The sequence below is a fragment of the Marmota flaviventris genome, chromosome 3 (assembly GCF_047511675.1).
Source record: "Marmota flaviventris isolate mMarFla1 chromosome 3, mMarFla1.hap1, whole genome shotgun sequence".
In the NCBI taxonomy this organism is placed as follows: domain Eukaryota; kingdom Metazoa; phylum Chordata; class Mammalia; order Rodentia; family Sciuridae; genus Marmota; species Marmota flaviventris.
Genome location: NC_092500.1, coordinates 67,704,021 through 67,723,296, shown reverse-complemented (window position 1 = coordinate 67,723,296; position 19,276 = coordinate 67,704,021). Strand labels below are relative to the sequence as shown.

The following is a 19,276-nucleotide window of genomic DNA, read 5'->3' as shown; positions in this document are numbered from 1 at the left end:
ATTCATGTGTTCATGAAAGGAGATTTTCTATAACCCCACAGTTTCATTTCTAGATATATATTCAAGACAGAAATCAGTTCATATGTCTACTAAAAAATATTTTCAAGAATGTTCAGAGGGTTGGGGATGTAGCTCAAGCGGTAGCGCGCTCGCCTGGCATGCGTGCGGCCCGGTTCGATCCTCAGCACCACATACAAACAAAGATGTTGTGTCCGCTGAAAACTAAAAAATAAATATTAAAAAAATTCTCTCTCTCTCTCTCACTCTCTCTTTAAAAAAATATTTAAAAAAAAAAAAAAAGAATGTTCAGAGCAATTTTATTCATTATAGACCAAATTGGAATCACCTTAAATATTCCCCAATAGAAGAATGGGTAACTAAATTATGGTATATTCTAATAACAGAACATAGCAGTGAAAAAGACAAGGATGAACCTCAGACATACGATGCTGGGGAAGAAGACAGATTCAAAAGAGCACAATACACACTGTAGCATTCTTTCATATGAAGTTCAAGAACAGGCAGATCTAATCTAAGATGATAAGCATCTGATAGGACGCTGCAGGCTAAGTGGGAAGGGGTATGAGGAAAATGACTGGGTTGAAGATAAGGTCTTCATCTAGATGTAGATATATAGATAAAAATATTTTAAAAGTTGACATTTAATATTTACACACTTTAAACAACAAAGTTATATCTCACTTTGAACATTTCTTCTTCTTCTTCTTTTTTTCTTTTCCTGCAGTGAGGGGACTCAAACACAAGGCTTTGCACATACTGGGTAAGTGTTCTGCCACTAAGCTGTAGGCCCAGTTCCTATACATATTTTTCTTTTTATTTAGGGCCTTGCTAAGTTGCTGAGGCTGGCTTTGAACTTGTGATTTTCCTGCCTCAGCCTCCCAAGCCAAGCTGCTGGGATTACAGGCATGCACCACCACACCCAGCTTCCAGTACATCTTTCTTAAAAAAAAAAAAAAAAAATCCAGGAGTCTGGGGATGTAGCTCAGAGGTAGAATGTTTGCCTAATATGTAGGAGGCCCTGGGTTCCATCGCTAAATAAAAGAAAAATAAAAAAGATCCAGATGATCTACACTAAAATTATTAATAGTACTCATTTCTTGGGGATGGGAATATGATGTTTTGATTTGTTTTATTGCTTATCTGTATTTTTCTAATTTTTTTATAATACATAGGGCCTGAGTCTGTAATAATAAAAGGTTATTTTAAAAACTGCATTCCAAATCCTTAATATTATTCATATTGCCTCAGGGGGAAGTCAAGAAATGTACTTACTGCATTATTCCTGAAGGAGAGAGAGGTGTGGCCACACATAATACAAAGGAATGAAGTGCTAATCACTGTGGCATCCGGCTCTGGGGGACTTTTCAGGGGAAGTCCCAAGTCTTGAGTCCAGAGCATGTGGAAGGTCCCAGTGGACCAGACTATGCAGCCCTTGCACTGTAATGGAAAGAACCCAGGAGGTAGAATCTGAAGATCTAGCTCTGAATCCAGATTCAACCCCAGATCCAACCGTTGACTAATTGTGGCCTTTGGCAAGTCATTTAATCTCAGAAGTGGGAGGAACCTTTAAAGTTCCTTCTGTGGGTTAGTCACAGGGCAGGAGCTAAAACCCCAGTCACTGACCTGTGCAGGTTCTTTCCACTATGTGCTACTTCCCTGCCTTTATTTTTTATTTTTATTTTTGGTTCTGAGGATTGAACCCAGGGCACTTAACCACTCAGCCACATTCCAGCCCTTTTTGTTCTATTCTGAGACAAGGTCTCACTAAGCCTTGCTAAATTGCTGAGGCTGACCTCAAACTTGTGATCCTCCTACCTCAGCCTCTTTAGTTGCTGGGATTATAGGTGTGGACCACCATGTCCAGCTGCTTCCCTTTTGATACTCCTACTCCCAATAACTTTGATATAGCAATTTACATTTTTTGAAACACACTGTTCCTGTTGAATACTCCCAGAGTCTTGTGATAAATGAACATTGTTCTTTCCCCTTTTTATTTCTTATTTTTTTTCAAAGATAGCTTTAGCTGACCACGGTGGTACACAACTGTGTTCCCAGAGGCTCAGGAGGCTGAGGAAGGGAATTGAAGTTCAAGGCCAGTTTTAGCAATGTAGGACACCCTGTCTCAAATTTTAAAAATAAATTAAAAGGTCTGCAGATATAGATCAGTGGTAAAGTGCCCCTGAATTCAATCCCCAGTACCAAATAAATACATAAGTTTAAAAATAAATAAAGATAGCTTGTTTGCTTCATGTATTTGTTTGTATGTTGTGGTGCTGGGACAGAACCCAGGGCCTTGTGCATACTAAGGCAAGCAGTCTGCCACTGAACCACATCAGTCATTCACTGGTACATCAGTGGTTTCTGAGATAATAAATGGCTTGCCCACAACTAGTAAATGGTAGGATTAGGACTTGCATTCTTGTCTTCAGACTCCAAATCCTGCCTTCTTTCCATCATAGTTCCAGGTGGCCTGTGTAGGTCCCTGACACTTAACTGCCTTCTACTCACAACACACATACAGGATCTCATTTGGAGCAGAGGCATGAGAGCTCTGCACAGAGCATTCTTGGTTAGCTAACAGACCATACTGGGGCTAACCTCAGGTTGTTCAAGGAAGAACCCAGACTCCTTCTGCCTCTAGTACACCAGAGGCTTTACAAGAATTCAAACTTCCAAATCTGGACAGTCACAAGGGTCAAGGGTCTTTCCATTCTAATTTCCAACCTGGTTCCAGATGGCTGCCAGCTCCCTCTGTTCTAAGAGTACCCTCCTCATTCATGAGGGGGAACCACACTTTATCAGCCTACTTGCCTCCACCCTAAGGCCCTGCTTCTTCATCCCTATCCAGTTTCTGCCTCTCCCTAATGTTCCCTTCTCAGGACCCCAGGACTCATCATCACCCTTGAAGCCGTGAGAAGCAGAGCAAGAGGCAATGTTGGGCCCAAGGGTCAAGAGCTATGAGCAACTGGCACTATGCCCTCTTCAATAATTCATTCCTGGGGAGGCTGTAGGCACTATGCCCTCATTCTGAGCCAGAGATGGCTACCACAGCTCAGAGCCTTACATTGGGGGAGTCAGAAGTGGGGCAGAGGGCTGGTAGAGCAAGTAGAATATACCTAACCTCCACACCCATGCTGGTACCTCCTCCCCTGCTCTTTGTTAGGGAGGGGCTCTGGTCTGGATAAGAGGAGCCATACCATGGACATAAGGAAACTCACACGCAAACCAGAGAGGCAGAGAGGAGGGATCATCACAGAGCCTCAACCCCACTCCCGCCAGGCCAGCTGTACATGCGGGGCTCAGCCTCACACCCCATGCTTCTGAGCCTTTTCCAGGCTATCCTCCTAAAAGATGCAAGTCCGCTTTATCCCAAGTTTTTGACATGTTTCAGCTGCTCCCACTTGAGGAACCTCTCCCCTAAAAGTTCTGTTATCTGAAATCAAACACTGCTGCCCCCATTGCTTTTCCACCCCAACTTCCCTGTCTAGCCTGATATTTACTAAGCTTATAAGCCTGCAGGAGTCGGGTAAGTAGGTGAACCCACCCCTTGAGCAGATGATTCAGAATCCTAAAGTGTTGGGAGTTTGGCAAGACTGGTTCTTTGCCTCCAGGGAGGAGAAATGGTGCTAAAGTGCAGCCAGCCTCCTTCCCCACCATCCTAGGGATCCTGCCTTCCATGCCCCATGCTGAGGCAGCCCTAAAGTTCTGCTCCTTCCCCAGCCTGGTTCCCACTCCAACCCATTCTGTGGACCTGGAATCACATAATACATGCAATGGAGCCAGAGGGGAAACTGAGGTCTAAGACTAAAACAAACATATATCAAGCACCTACTGTGTGCCAGGATGAGCCAGACTCTGGACAGCAGGAGGATGAGAGTCAAGCATCTCAGCTTTCTCACCTTCCCCTTCAAAAGGCCGAACTCCCAAATCCACAGAGCAGTCACACTGTCTGTCCCAGAGTAGGTAAGTGTTAGGTCTTGAAGCCATAGCTGACTCCCCAGTCCCTGGAGGCCTGCTTGCAGGAAGGAGGGTGTAATCTTTCTGGGCACTGTCAGCAAGAAACTCTTCAGATATATTTATAGCAAATGCTGCATCAGGGGATGGAGGCTGAAAGTGCCTCAAGGCATCAAATAACACCATGGACCCAGAGGCAGGAGGCCAGAAAAAGATGACTGCTTGCAGCAGGAGAGACTGAGGTTTGATGTCTGAGGAACTTCCCCAGAGTAATATCTGGATTTGGCCATGGGGATTCCCTGTGGAAACTACTGCCAAATTTTCCCAGAAGAGAAGGGCTAGGCATCTTTTTTGGTCTGGTAGAATAGACATAAAGGAATAGCTGTAGTGATCTCTATCCTGTCGTGCACAGATTTTCAAATACCAGGGCCACTAAGCACAGGTGTGTAGATTATGCCATGCTGAGGAGGCAAACAGAGGTTGAAATTCAGCTCTATAGCCGTAGGGCAAACTCCTAGTGCAGAGCTTCATTTGTGCAGAAATTAGCCAGAAAGATCAGCAGGGGCCCTGCCAAATATCCTGAGTCCTGACAACCTGGAAATCTGGGAGGTCAGGGGACAAGGTGAGTTGGATCCAGGGAGAAGGGATGGGCTGCCTGGAAAGTCCTCCAGCTTGTATGCTAAAGTCCAGGACCTGAATGGGCAAGTTAGGGCAAGGGTCCCCTAACTTTGTCCATGCTAGAAGCCCCTCTTAGGATGCCCTGCCCAGATACTGTGAGGTCAGAGCCAGAGAAGGGAAACCTGAGGGACCTCCCTTAGGGAAGAAGAGGGGGTGTGTGTCCTGGACAGGTCTCAGAGAGGGAATGATCCTACCGGTCATCTCACACAAAGGGGCTTGGAAAAGGGCAGCTTGGGAATCTAGAGACTGGTCTCCTGGTTGTTGCTCTGAAGCTCCGATCTTTTCTGTAGCAGATGGATATGTGAACTGATCCTGTGCACCTCAGATTCCCTCTGATAAGCTCAAGGAGAAGTAATTGATATTTCTGTTTTAAAGAGGGGAGATGGTTTCTAACCATGGATTCAGGCAGAGGGAGTAGAGGGAAGGAAGGGGAAGAGGGAGCCAGGGACAATTGCTTCTCCTATGGAAACTCAAGCTGCCCCAAGGCCCAGAGGAGCTAGTCCATTAGCCGTGGTCAGCAGCAGGGGGCAGGGTAAGGAGGGGGAGCCTCTCTCCCTCCAGGTCTTATTGCCGAATGAAAGGCAAAGCTTTTGCTCCCTCTATTAGAGCCCCCCAACAAAAACAAAACAAAAAACCTCCACACACATTATGAACACACACACACACACACACACACACACACACACACATCTCCTCTGAAAGGTTGAAGCTGAGTAACTTGGGTGGGGGGGTTGGCAGTCCCTAGGGGATCCGCGGATCCTCTAACTAGACCACAGAGAGAGGGGAGGCGGTGTCCTCACAAAGCACTTTTCAGGTTAAATCCAGCCCAAGGAAGAACTGAGGGTGGTGAGAGCTCTGAGAATGGACTCTTCTACAATGTAGCTCCTTCTGGAATGGGGACAAGTGGAGGGACAGCTGAGCAGACAGGGAGAGCAAGTCTCCTGAGATCCTCAGGGAATAAGAGGGTTGGGGGGGTCCTGATCACCCCAGAGGAAGTGGGTTTAAAGGGGAGCTGGGAAAGGGAGAGTTCTAGTAGTGCTGAGGTGAAGTTGGAGACCCAGGTCTTTCAGTCTCAGGCCTGCTACCGTGAGAGGGTCTGTCGCCCCCACTCCCAGACGCCGTCTTGGGTATGGAGAAGGGTACAGCCTGGATGTTGGGGGTTTGGAAGAACCAATGAGAGGTTGGTCCGCTGAGAAGGGTGCAGGGAGAGAGACGACTGGGACTACACCCCCCGCTCCTCCCTCCCCCGCCAGAACTTGGGCTTGTCCTATTTGACGTGCCCGCCGGAGGGGCGGGAAGGGGTACTGACCCGAGAAGCTGTCCCGAGACTCTGCTCCTGCTGCCCAGTCCCAACTGGGCCGCTGCCCGGCTTAACCGGACGCCCCTTTAGACCAGGATGGAGGTAGGAATGGTCCAGAGTCCGGGGACCGCGGGTGCCTAAAAGGAGCCCCACGGGAATGGGTATAGAGTATACTCTATTCCCGGATCCCTTCCTGAGGGTCTGGAGGTGGGACTGTAGTTCCCGGAGAGAGGGAGTGGGATTCTAGGCTTTGGCGGGATCTCTTTAGGGGCTGCGCCAGGTCAGGGCAGCGCCTCCTGCTGGCAAGAGACAGGACCCCCGGTGGGTGCAGCCACCTGGAGGACGTGCGCAGACACCTGGCCAGCGAGCCCAGGAGGCACTGCAACCAATGGGGAAGGAGCCACCTCGCTTCGCCTCGCCCTTTGCGGGGTGCAGGACCCAGGAAAGAGGGAAGACGGTAGAGATTCCCCCGGGAGCGGGGAGCGTCGCGGCTGGACTGTCTCCAAATAAATCCCGCAGAAGCCCCAGGGTCTGGCCCCTGGGAGGGGTAGATGGACTTGGCTTCTCTGGAGCCCTGAGGGGGCGCCCTGAAGCTTCGGCAAGCAAGCCGAACGCTAGCATTCTTCCTTTTTGGTCCTTCCCTCGGCTGAAGTCGGGGTCGCGGCTGCCGCTGGGATCGCGGTGCCTTTCTTCCTGGGGTACAGGAGTGTAAGAGCAGAACGCGGGAAGCAAGGTCAGGACGGCAGAACCCTCTCCTAAAGATCAGGTGCCAGGGCAGACTTTGAACTATTCCCGCCCTTCTGCCTGCGGCGGTGGGAGCTCCAGGGTCCCTACACTTTCCCGGGAGGAGGTATAGGAAGACGCGGAGGGGGAAGGGAAGATGGGAAGGGAGAGCGAGCGATCGGGACGGAAGGACAAAGGGAGGCACCCAGATGAACGGAGAACAGGGATCGTAGAGAGAGACGGAAGTGGAAAGAGGCAGGACTGAAAGGCGAAGGGAGGCGGCGAGGAAGGGAGGGGGAAGGGAGGGAGGAGGGAAAGGGGAGGAACCAGGAGCGAGGGAAGAGAGCAGGCGGCTGAGTCGGGCAGGCGTGGGGCGAGGCCAAGCGTGCAGGCGGGAGCCAGTGTGCAGAACAGCGGCTGGGTCCTGCTCCCACCTCGGAGCCCCTGGCCCGGGGGAGGGGGAGAAGCCAATAGCCCGGTCTATGTCTTTTTCTGACTCCAGTGCAACCTTCCTGCTGAACGAGGTAACTACGGGCACCCCCCCCCCTTTCCCAGTGGGTGGGAGGAGAGCTCTGCTTCAAGCTTAGGAGAGGGCCCACATTTGGGGGAGACTGCAGCATGAGGAGGGAGGGGAAACCAGAGGTAAGGCCAAGGATAAAAGGGCCACTGGGTAAGAGAGGAAGGGGCAGCCAGAGCTCCTTAGTATTGGGACTGGAATGGGAGGGAGGACTGATTGGGGAGCCAGAAAATGGGCTGGATTAATAGGAAGGCTCTCTCAAGTTCCCCCTGGTGCCCATTCTAAGTTCCCTGGGGGCAGCCTAGCAGCTAGAATGCTACCGATCTCCATTTAGTCCAGAAGTCCTAGCTCCTGCCTCAGTTTCTCTACTCGATGCCTGGGGATTGGGATATGCACAGCTTAGAGAAGCTATAATGCATTCTAGAGACTCTCCTAAACCTGGTTATTTCAGCTTTGCCTCTTAGGTCCTGCATCCATGATTAGTATGGTATGAGAACTGGAGTAGGCAGGTTTGGGTGAGGTGAGAAATGAAAGGATTATGGGGAGGTGGAAGGGAGGCTCTGAAGCACCAAAGGGACCCAGGGGATGGGCCCAGATATGAGGAACTTGAATTGATCTCCTGGGAGTGGTGAGCATGGCAACTCATGCCTCAGGAGCAGACTTACACACCATTGTCCCAGCTGGGGATGAAGGCAACAATGTGTGTGAGGAATGAGTGCTGCTAATGGCAGATCTTCTGTTACCTACAGTCCCAGAACCCCATGTGCATGGGGAGAGTCCAAAAAGAAGAGACCAGGAGAGTAGATTCAGGGATGGGAGAGAACCATTAGGACCATATCCCAGGAGGGCACTCTTTCACACCTCTCTACCCTCTGGATGGAGAGAAGAAAAAAGGAGGATACAAGGAACAGTGAGGAACTGGGAGAGGACATAAAAGTGAAGACAGTATCTGGGACCTTTCAGTACAGAAAAACCAATATATCACCCCTACACCTGCAGGAATGAGAGGGAATTGTGAAATCGGACTGCCTCCCTCAGTTGTGACCAGCATTCTCAGTCACAGGGACTGCAACAGTTATCTGCCAACCCCAGGAGAAAGAAGGGCTGAAGTGGCCCACTCAAAGGTGTGGGCAGACAAATTTGACAGTCTGAAGATGAGTCCCCTTCACTTTTTCTTGCCAAGGGAATAGGAAGAAGTGATACAGGTGGCAAGTTAGTTGATTTGTGTGATCTTCCTCTCTCTCCTATGCACTGTGCCTTCTGCTATGAATCTTATCAAACCCATTACAGTTTTGGCTTTCTGATTTCCCTTTAGCCTCCAACGGTAAAAGGGATGAGTAAATTCCTGAACTCACCCTCCTGGGTATGAGAAACTGGGAATGGAAAGGACTGAGTTTAGGCACAAGAGCATAGACCAAAGTGTGTATGCTCCAAAGGTAATTCAAATCTATCACATCCTCCTCTTGGGGTGCTCAGGTAGGTGGTGAGAATTCAAATGAATAATTATGCTCAGGAAATGCAAAAAGGAGGAAACTTAAGTGGGTAGATTTGGGGAAATTTTTCTTGAAGACAAGGGCTGCTGCTCTATATCAAATCGCAGTACTCCTTTGAAGGAGACTGAGTGATGCAGAGTAGAACTGTGGCTAGAACTAGGATAGTGCCCACCCTATCTTGGACCTTTTGCAAAGCAGGAGATTTGCTATTTTGTCCTCCCAACCCTAGTGTGCCACGATCCCACCTTTTGTCTCACCCACCTACCGCCATCCTCTGGTTTCTTCCCCTTTCTCTTTAGGTTCACCTAAAACAGCCCCTTCCTGCTCCAGTTCCCACAGATGCCTTGGCAATGCCTGGCACAATCCTTGGCAAGGACTTTAGGAAGGGAACTTCCATCCTGGCCGGGCTAGGATGAAATCTTCCCGCGCAACAGGTGTAACGGGCCTACCCGGCTTGGGAAATTCCTCCCTTCTCAAGGGTTGGGCGACACCGCCTTTTGCTGCAGCCCAGTACAGACCGGGCGAAGCATCTGTTGAGACAGGGGCTGCTTTCAAGGCATCGGCCTGGGGTCGCCAAACCGATTCCTCCCCAGTATTACTACGGGGTTTGCATTTGTTGTCTCTTAGGGAGCGATAACACTCCGGACACACTGCCTTCTCACCTGGGACTCTCCCCGTCTGCTGCCCGTCCCTTCTCCCCACCCCCGATCCACCTCCCCGGCTTCTCCTGTGACCCTCAGTCTTCGCATTTTCCTTCCTCTGCCTCGATTACTGCTTTTTGTCCTCTCCTGCCTTCCCGTCACCCGTGGTCTCTCCGGTCTTGGCTCAGGTCGCGCCTCCTCCCTGCCTCGCGCCCCCTCCCCTCCCCCCGCGGCAGCCCTTTGTTTCCCCGCGGAGTAGTTCCTGGGTTGCTGAGCGTCTCTGTCTCCGCATCTCTCCTCGCCCCGCCTCCTCCCGCCCGGATCCGCCCCGCCCGCAGCCTCTCCTCCCTTCCTCCCCGCTGCCCCTGCCCCAGAGGTGCTGGGGGACCCACCTTCCCCGACTCGCGCCCGCCGCCTCCCGGGCCCAGTCCCCCCACCGCTCCCAGGCCGCGGCGCCCCCGCCGCCTCCGCCTTCCCGGGAGGGGGTCAGGTGGGCGGGCACTATTGTTGTAGGAGCCGGCGCCAGATTCCTCAGCCGCGCTTGGGGTGGGACCGGCTGGGTTTGGGGGGTGGGGAGGGGGAGCGGTGATTTGAGCTCCGAGCAGCTGGTCTTCGCGGCTCGCTCCCTCCTTCGCGCTCTCTCGCTTTCCGCCGCCGCCCGCAGGGCTGCGGGGCTCCGTGGCATCTCGGGCGCGGCCCGCTGTCCTCGCCCCAGCCTCCGGGCCGCTCCCGCCCCCGGCGCCGCTCGCTTCCCCCACCCGGACTCCCCCATGTATGACGACTCCTACGTGCCCGGGTTTGAGGACTCGGAGGCGGTGAGTGCCCACGGGGAGGGTGGGGGTGGGGCAATTGGGGTGACACCTCCTTTCCCTTCAACCCTTCCCCCAGTTCAGGACTTTGAAAAACGCCTCAGTGGCGGGGCAGGGCGCGTAGGGGGGCGTTCTAGGAAAGTGGAGAGATGGGTTTTCAGGCCAGGGGCTTCCCAGTGCCCCAGGCCTAGACTAAGGGGTGTAGGAATGTATGGAGGGGGCACTGGAGTTGGGGGAGATTTGAGCAGGTGGCCCCAAAGCCCAGGGCATAAGGGGAAGAGGGAGAAAGGGGTCGAGGCTATAGACACTGAGGCTTTAGAGAGGGAACACGCAATGTCTGGAGTTTCAAATTCTGGCTTTATGGGGTCTAAACACTGCTGTTGGAGAGAAATTGGTGCTCCTGGGCAGGGGGGACACTCCAGAGCAGTGCCTCAAGGTAAAGGACAAATTGGGGGGCTAGGAGAACATCAGAGAGTCGGGTACCAGCTTCTTCAGTCAGAGGAATCCTAAAACTTGAGGAGCATCATCATTCCTCTCTGTTCTCCATCTCTGCGAATTGCCTTTTCTCCTCACCCTTTCTCTAGCCCAGTTTCTCTCCCAGGCTGAAACCTGGACATCCAGCACATGGGTGGCCCAGCTGACTGAGCCCCATCCATTACTCAGCCCCCTCCTGAGGCTTTCTCAGAGCAGCGGGTGTCCTGAGCTCCTGCTCAGCATGGAGGGCCTGGAGGTGAGGCCAGAGGAGCTGAGGGCCTGGGGATGGAGAGGAAGCTCTTTGCTCAGAGAACCAGGCAACCAATAAATATTTAATTCTTCTCTTTGCTTTTATCTCCTGACCCACTGAGACAAATCAGCTCATTAGGCAGTGATTCCCGGAGCAGGAGCTCAGAGAGCAGGGAATATGCCTGGAAAGATAAGAGTCCAGGGAGCAGCCTCAGTCCCTTGGAGCTGCCAGCCTTCCCTCAAACATCCCACAAGAAGACCTTCTTAGTAAAAGACAACTGGCTTGGAGGGGGCCTCTGATAGGATGAAGGGTTGAGCATTCCCAGGTCTGAAAGCACCATTGAGTCAAGTCTTCTCCCATCGCTCACCACCAGGTCCAGTATAGATGATATTGGGGCTCAGACCAGGCAGCTGTCAGTCCTTTTCTGGGACTGAGCTCCTTCTGGGCCAAATTTTCCATGGGTCCTCTGGGGCTAATTACATTGCAGCTAGAGCAGATGATTTTCAAGGTTCTGGTGGACACCTCTTTCTGACAGTTGAAGGGACAGCTGGTGTAGCCCAGGGGGCCAAGGTGAGCTTGAGAACAAACCTCTCAATGGGGCTGCAGGGCCCTAGGAGGTTCTTCCCATCCCTGGTGAGAAGGCGAGGACTATTGCAAGGAAAAGACTGACACGTGGATGGTATTGGAGAGGAGCCTGCTGACCCATTGCTGTTCCCCTCTGGTTCCTGGATCATCCTCCCCCACCTTCTTTCCCCTTGCCTGGCTCCTTGCTCTCCCTGAGGCCCCCTCTGAAGCAGTAGGAGGGAGATCAGGCTCTAAATAAATCCACAGGCTCATCTCCCTCCTCTCCTTCCCCCGTGCCAGGCAAGAGAGGAGCTGCAGCCTGCCCACACACTCACCAGGCAAGGGGGGCACCACCAGGGCACTGTGCCAACTCTGGCAGCTCCCAAGTACTGAGCCTCTGGCTGTTTTGGCATATCAGGGAGTGGGGAAAGTAAGACCCCAACATATGCTTTTTAGGACAGCCCTGACTTTCCCAAAGTGATATCAGAGCGTGAAAGATGAGCAAGCCCTTAGGACTTTGGAATCATGGAGAGGGGTTCCATTCTGAGCACAACTTATTAAATATTTAGGGAGAGATTCTGACATTCCCTTCCTAGTGTGAGAGGCCAACTAAGTCAGATGCCCCAGATAGGGATAGTAAGATCCCTAAATAAGGCTGAGAGCCTGGGCAGCAGGAAATAAATATGGAACTCCTCTCTCAGCACCATGCTGGGCATCTAGGAGGTCTTTCTCTGACATATGCCAAGTGAATGGTCATCCTGCCTTGCCTCCTGCCTCCTGTCCTTTTGGCTTCTGTCCCCTCACTCAGCCCGCAATGTCTCACAGAGTTAGCACTTGTGTTCTAAGGCTCCTGGGAAGGAGGACTCTCACTCTATACAAAGGTTTTTTTCTGGGGCTCAGCCTCTCATTATCCTGCTGCCAAGCCAGCCTTATTTTGTTTTCAGTAGAGATAGGGAACACAAGCAAACTCTGCTCCTTTCAAATGAAAGGCTTTCCCCCTGAACTGTGTCCATGCCTTGGGTCTACTATAGATGTTATCTCTAGCTTAGGCTGTAGGGCCCTGACTGACACCAAGCTGACCAGCCCTCTTGCCCAAGGCAGTGATGAGGAAGAAGGCATGACTAATGGGCAGGTGCTTGATGTTGTCTCTTCCACTGAGAGTCTATCTAGCCTTTACTGCCTTCTGTAGGTGACCATGCCCCATAGGCTTAACAGAATGAATATTCCTCAGCCTGGGATCCTAAAACATCTTCTCCCACACACTCCTACAGGAACCCTTTATCCAAGCTCCTTCCTTCTCTCTGCCACTGGCATCTCAGAATTGAGCAAATTATCCCTTCAGACTTTTGCCCTTAAAGAGGAAAACTGAGGTAGAAAACAAGATTTCATTTTCCCTAGACTTGCAGGGAAAACTCAGATATCCTAACTTCCAACCACTTGACTCTAACTCTGGATCTTCTTATTAGTTTGGACAACTCCCTTATGGCCTTGAAGGTGGACTCTGCAACCCTTCAAATGCACCTTCTTTGCTCAAAGATCCTTTCTATGGGAAGATCTTTGAGACTCTCTTTTCATATTACCAAAGACACCCTCCCACATCCCCAGGGTCCTGTACTACCTCAGCTGGGTTGCTTGGCACCAGTGTGGTCTTCCTCCAGGGCCTGATATCCACCTGGGCCCAGGAAAGGGGTGGGGAGATATAGACCAAGCGGTAGGTGTGGCCCAGCCTTTGCTGTGCCCAGGGAGATAGCTTTGTATTGCCCTCTTAGTCTGTCTGATTTGCTGCTCACACCTGGCCATATGCCCCAGCAGGTGTGAAATGAAAGAAAGTGGGTGGTAGGGACAGTAAAGGGGAGGTAGCTTCCAGGAGTTGACAGCTCAGTCTTCACACTAGAGAAGAGCAAGGGCTTACCATTTGGGAGCCTTCAAAACCTTGTTGGAGTAGGGAAGGTGGACCCTAAGAGGGCAAATGGCTACATCCAGACACTCAGGCCTGTGAGGTGGCAACCAGCGTCTCTTGACTGTTCCTGACTGTACTCTTCTCAAACATCTTAAGAGATGATGTCCAGGCTGCTTTTTAGGCTGGTGTGAACAAGGGGGGGCTGGTCTCCTGGATTGAGAATTATCTCTAGCATATCATCTTCAGTACATATCATCTCCCTTCTCTGTCTCAGAGGACTTGGTAGAGAAGAGAAAAAGGAGGGAGAAGTGATGTCTCTATACAAAGCTGCAGTATTAATAGGCTGGGAGGGAAGGGGCCCTGATCTTTGCATATATGGATCAGACCAGCTTCCCTGTAGGTTCAGAGGCACTGTGTTCCTTCTCAGTGGATAGAAGCAGCATGAGATTCCAATTACCCCCTGGGAGATGGAGAGGCTGTAACAGAGGCACCAGTGTAGCTTTAAGAGGATGCCTTTCTGGTGTCCTTCACACCTGAGCCCAGGGGTCACAGCCTTTCTCCCATCCCAGGGTTCAGCTGACTCCTATACCAGCCGCCCATCTCTAGACTCAGACGTCTCCCTGGAAGAGGACCGGGAGAGTGCCCGGCGCGAAGTGGAGAGCCAGGCTCAGCAGCAGCTCGAGAGGGCCAAGGTATACCTTTTGGGTAGGAGGCCAGACTGAGGGAAACCTACACTGGGTCCTGGGTCCTGTGGAGTCAGGAAGGATAAACTTGAGCATGAGTGTGTGTGTGTACGTGTGTGTGCACATGCAATGGGCAAAGGCTCAGGCTGACACCAAACTCCTCTACTGGAGCTCTCACCTTCCCCTGATGGTGTGCCAAAACTGGAAGGGGTGCCTTGTACTAACCGCTGAATTCTTCAGCACAAACCTGTGGCATTTGCTGTGAGGACCAATGTCAGCTACTGTGGTGTACTGGATGAGGAGTGCCCAGTCCAGGGCTCTGGAGTCAACTTTGAGGCCAAAGATTTTCTGCACATTAAAGAGGTAATCAGCTCCCCTTCCCCAAAAAGCCTCTAGCATCTGCTTTTCTTGCTTCTCCCCCAATGCCTGTTACTTTAATTCTTAGTCTGTGAATAAGAAGTCTCCAAACTCTTCCATTCTTACCTTTATATACACCTGTACACCCTTTACACCCTAGACCTGATCCCTAGGTCTCTACCATTCTGAGACCTGGCTTTATCCTCAGTTTCTGTATCTGTAAAGTGAGCATTAGATTAGTTGCCTCTGAGGCCCCCTGGGACCACTGTGATGCTGTACTCTGAAATCCTGTGGCTTGACCCTGACTGCCTTTCCTTCTAACACCTTCTCCTGTCACTGCCCCTGGCATTACTTTTCCTTAGACCAGCTCAGCCCGAGTCCTGGGCTGGCTCCTCTCACTGCCCCTCTTGCTCCACCCCAGAAGTACAGCAATGACTGGTGGATCGGGCGGCTAGTGAAAGAGGGTGGGGACATCGCCTTCATCCCCAGCCCCCAGCACCTGGAGAGCATCCGACTCAAACAGGAGCAGAAGGCCAGGTGAGAGCAGACTGTAACTCAATAAACACACACCCCAAACGTGCACTTGGCCCACAGTACATGTCAAATGCACCACATATGTACACAAAGACCCAGCTGTACATTATTTACACCACACAGATCTACACATACACCCACAGATGCATACTTAGCACAGGTACTCAATTTTCATAAGTGGGTGGGCATTTATACAACTATTGGATAACATAGAACATACACATTTATACTCTTTTCTTTTTTTCTTCTCAGGAGATCTGGGAACCCTTCTAGCCTGAGTGACATTGGCAACCGACGTTCCCCTCCTCCATCTCTAGGTAGTCTCCCCTTAACCCACCCACCTTGGGTAGATGGGTAACTAAGACACAGGGGAAAAGGGGATTCTCCCAGTGAACTGTGTGGGAAGGGGCTGGTGGAGGGATCAAAAGAACTGGGAGAAGCCCAGTGTCTCTCATGGGAAAGGGAATACCATGCTCTCAGGGCCTTTTCCCTTCACCAACTTTAATCTTTTATTTCCTTTTCCAAAAAGCCAAGCAGAAGCAAAAGCAGGTGAGTCAAGAAAGGGAGATGGGCTGGGGGGCTCATGGCTACAGGGACACTTTTCTGGGCAGTCATTGTTGGAGGGGCAGAACAGAGGGGAGGGAACCCAGAACTTCTGACTACCCCCTCCACTCAGGCATAAGGCTGGTGCCAGGGCCATAATTTTCTTCATTCTGCAGGCAGAACATGTTCCCCCATATGATGTGGTGCCCTCCATGCGGCCTGTGGTGCTGGTGGGACCCTCTCTGAAAGGTTATGAGGTGAGAGGAAATCCCAACCCCAAAGAGTCACCCCTGGCAAGACTGCCATATGCAGGCCCCAGGGCCAGTGGGAAGGAGAAAACTCTGGGACCTTGTATGGGGACACTGCTCTCTCCAAGAGGGCTTGCATCAGTACTGTGCCCTCCCCCCAGGTTACAGACATGATGCAGAAGGCTCTCTTCGACTTCCTCAAACATAGATTTGATGGCAGGTAAGCTGCCCTGGCCTGGCCTGACCTGAGAACCAGAGAGAAGATCATTGACTACTTCCCCATGCCTAGAGCAAGTCTCCTCTAAAGGGAAAGCTAGAAAGCTGGGTAAGGAGAGGCTGAGGCTTTTTATGGTTTGAGGTTTGAAGCCAGCTGTGGTTTCCCACCCCTACCCCAGGATCTCCATTACCCGAGTCACAGCAGACCTCTCACTGGCAAAGAGATCTGTGCTTAACAATCCTGGCAAGAGGACCATCATTGAGCGCTCCTCCGCCCGTTCCAGCATTGGTGAGGAGTCCCCATCTCCTGCTTCTCTACCCACTCCAGAGCTAGTGAGAACCTACCTTCTCCCTTTTTTCTTGCCCATTCCTTGTTTTTCTGCCCGTCTCCTCTGCCTGCCCCAAGATAATCAAGAACCCATCCCCTTACTCAATTCCCTGGTCTTCTGCCTGTCCAGGCCTCTAGTTCCTTCTAGATTGCCATTTGGGAGCCCTCAAAGTCCTGGGAGTAAATAGTGGGTGCTATTTACAGAGCACTGTGCTCCTTTCCTTAGCTGAGGTACAGAGTGAGATTGAGCGTATATTTGAGCTGGCCAAATCCCTGCAGCTAGTAGTATTGGATGCCGACACCATCAATCACCCAGCACAGCTGGCTAAGACCTCATTGGCCCCCATCATCGTCTTTGTCAAAGTATCCTCACCCAAGGTAAGTCAACAGGGGCATGGGGGAGGCCCACAGAACTGCCCCCTAGCATGCAGCACACCTCTGCTTAGGCCCTTTCCTAGGGTATGAGATTGTCCCTGAACACCACTCGTAAGTGTTCCACCCTCCCCCCCTGCAGGTACTCCAGCGGCTCATTCGCTCCCGTGGGAAATCACAAATGAAGCATCTGACAGTACAGATGATGGCATATGATAAACTGGTTCAGTGCCCACCGGTGAGTGCCTGGGTCAGCGGTTCCTATACCCACTCTTCCAGGGCAGCAGGTGTGGTAGAGATGGGCAGGGACTGCTGCCAAGAGGAAGCCAACATTTTCCCTTTACCCTCCTTCCCCAGGAGTCATTTGATGTGATTCTGGATGAAAACCAGCTGGAGGATGCCTGTGAGCACCTGGCTGAGTACCTAGAGGTTTACTGGAGGGCCACCCACCACCCAGCCCCTGGCCCTGGACTTCTGGGCCCTCCCAGTGCCATCCCTGGACTTCAGGTAACCATTTACAATGGGTTACCGTTGCCAGCCAAACCACATACCCTTTCTGCCCAGAGGATTTTCCTTGCCCTATCGTTCAGAAGGCCAATGGATTGTTGCGCTCTCAGCTCTGCTTCCACTTTGTACAAAGCTAGTGCACATGGACCAAGGAATTTCCTGGTTGAGAGTAAATCGATAAGATGGGTAATCAAAGATTTGTTTTCTAGGGAGTCAAGAGAAACATTATCTTCAGGAGGCTGAGGCAGGAGGATTGCAAGGTTGAGGCCAGCCTCAGCAACTTAGCGAGAACCTGTCTCAAAATAGAAACACAGAGGGCTGGGGATGTGGCTCAGTGGTAAAGCCCTGCTCTGGGTTCTGCGTTTAGTCCCCAGTAGCCAAAAAAAAAAAAAAAAAGGAAGGAAAGAAACAAACATCTCCAAACCCTCCTCCCAGTCAGTTTTGGAGGCAGAGCCTGAATTTTGCAGAGGTCAAAAGCTCCAATATTCTTTATCTGACCAGGAAAGATAATCCAGCATGCTTCTTCCTCATACCAATTCCTCCTATACCTGTAAATTGAGTTGAGGGGAAGAATCTTCCACTCTGCCAGAGGTGGGAGGGAGGCAGAAGCCAGATCCCATGCTGCTTCACTTAGAGCTATTGTGTGGCCCTCAGAACCAGCAGCTGCTGGGGGAGAGAGGCGAGGAGCACTCACCTCTGGAGCGGGACAGCTTGATGCCCTCAGATGAGGCCAGCGAGAGCTCCCGCCAGGCCTGGACAGGATCTTCACAACGCAGCTCACGCCACCTGGAGGAGGACTATTCAGATACCTACCAGGACCTGTATCAGCCTCACCGCCAACACACCTCGGGGCTCCCCAGTGCTAATGGGCATGACCCCCAAGACCGGCTCCTAGCCCAGGACTCGGAGCACAACCACAATGACCGGAACTGGCAGCGCAACCGGCCTTGGCCCAAGGATAGCTACTGATGGCCTCCTGCTGGCCTACCCTGGCAGGCACAGGCACAGCTGGCTGGGATGCCCACTCCAGGCAGGTTGGAGTTAGACTGGCATTAGGCTGCCACTAGGCTCAGCTCCCACAACCCCCTGCCCAGTCCCAGGGCTGCCTGTGGTCCTAAGGTTCTGGAAGACGCAGGGGAACCCCTCACCTCTTGGGCACAGTGACCCCCTAGGCTCCCATTCCAGGTACTAGCTGTGTGTTCTGCACCCCTGGCACCTTCCTTGCCTCCTGCACAAGAAACTGCCCCACTGGGCAGTGCCCTCAGGCCAGGATCCCCTTAGCAGGGACCTTCCCACCAGACTCAGGGAAGGGATGCTCCCTCATAGTGACAAGAGGGTGGGGGCTGTGGGCAACATGGCACAAGGAAGAAACAAAATTCCCAAGCAAACAACGGTCTTAATAGTCATAGGACTGAGGAGTTGTGCTTTGGGTCCAAGGGTCTCCATTCACCTCACTGCCATACATTAGGAACAAGACAATCAAAGCCCAACAGGATGGTACTTCCACCCATCAGTTGGAGTGGGGCATCCACATCCAAGACCAGGGTAGCAGGCAGGTGAGGCGGGGCTGGAGAGACCTCACTACCAAAGCTCTTGGAGAAAAAGGCCCTCCTCACACCTCCAGGAAGCTTAGCATCTGACAGGACCAGGGACATGGAGCATGGTCAAGCCAAAAGGCAGCAGGAGCCAACCTGGATTGGAAGTTTTGGGGAGGAACAGCTTAGGGGCCTCCTTGCCTTTCTCATCCTTCTGCCCTTGCATCCTGGCATTTCTGTTCTCACCCTTCATGCCTCCTGGAAGATGGGGGCTCCAAAATATTCCCTGACTCATAGCTGCTGCTTGTTAGGTTAGGGTTAGATGAGGAGACATAGGACACAGTGGACAGCCCCCAGAGGCCCTGGCTACCTGGTTACCCTTGCCTTATGGCTCTAGTGTATGACCTACAGAGCATGCTCCACAAGACCCTGTCCCATTTCACTGTCATTAATAAAACACCATGCACAGTCCCTCGGGTGTGTGTTCTATATCTGTGGGCTCAGGTGGCCAAGTTCCTCATCTTGTGCCCCAAATCTACCAGAAGGTATTTTGTCTTCCCTTCTCTCTCCAATGACCCATTGAGTGGGAAGAGGCAAAGGGTGGAGCTTCAGGAGACCCTGGGCTCCTA

At 51.8% G+C, this 19,276-nt stretch overlaps 2 protein-coding genes across 3 annotated transcripts in view; one reads left to right on the top strand and one right to left on the bottom strand.

Annotated features, from left to right (window-relative positions):
* The window catches only part of Adcy6 (adenylate cyclase 6), a 42,318-nt gene extending 33,178 nt beyond the window's left edge, over positions 1-9,140 (bottom strand). Inside the window, exon 1 of the mRNA XM_071609926.1 lies at positions 9,136-9,140. The gene's annotated coding sequence lies outside the window, so the exon portion shown is untranslated. The remainder of the gene's footprint in view (positions 1-9,135) is intronic.
* On the top strand, positions 7,024-19,118 carry Cacnb3 (calcium voltage-gated channel auxiliary subunit beta 3). Of its 2 annotated transcripts, none has more exons than XM_071609928.1 (13): positions 7,024-7,200; positions 13,894-14,016; positions 14,248-14,370; positions 14,786-14,901; positions 15,151-15,215; positions 15,428-15,447; positions 15,618-15,698; positions 15,851-15,909; positions 16,085-16,194; positions 16,460-16,611; positions 16,748-16,843; positions 16,963-17,112; positions 17,767-19,118. In XM_071609928.1, exons 1-13 carry the CDS (start codon positions 7,159-7,161, stop codon positions 18,079-18,081), a joined length of 1,452 nt encoding a protein of 483 aa, XP_071466029.1. In that variant the 5' UTR covers positions 7,024-7,158; the 3' UTR covers positions 18,082-19,118. The 2 variants fall into 2 exon arrangements, with proteins under 2 accessions (XP_071466029.1, XP_027805766.1); XM_027949965.2 differs by lacking the exon at positions 7,024-7,200 and adding an exon at positions 9,910-10,142.
* Positions 19,119-19,276: the final 158 nt, after the last annotated feature.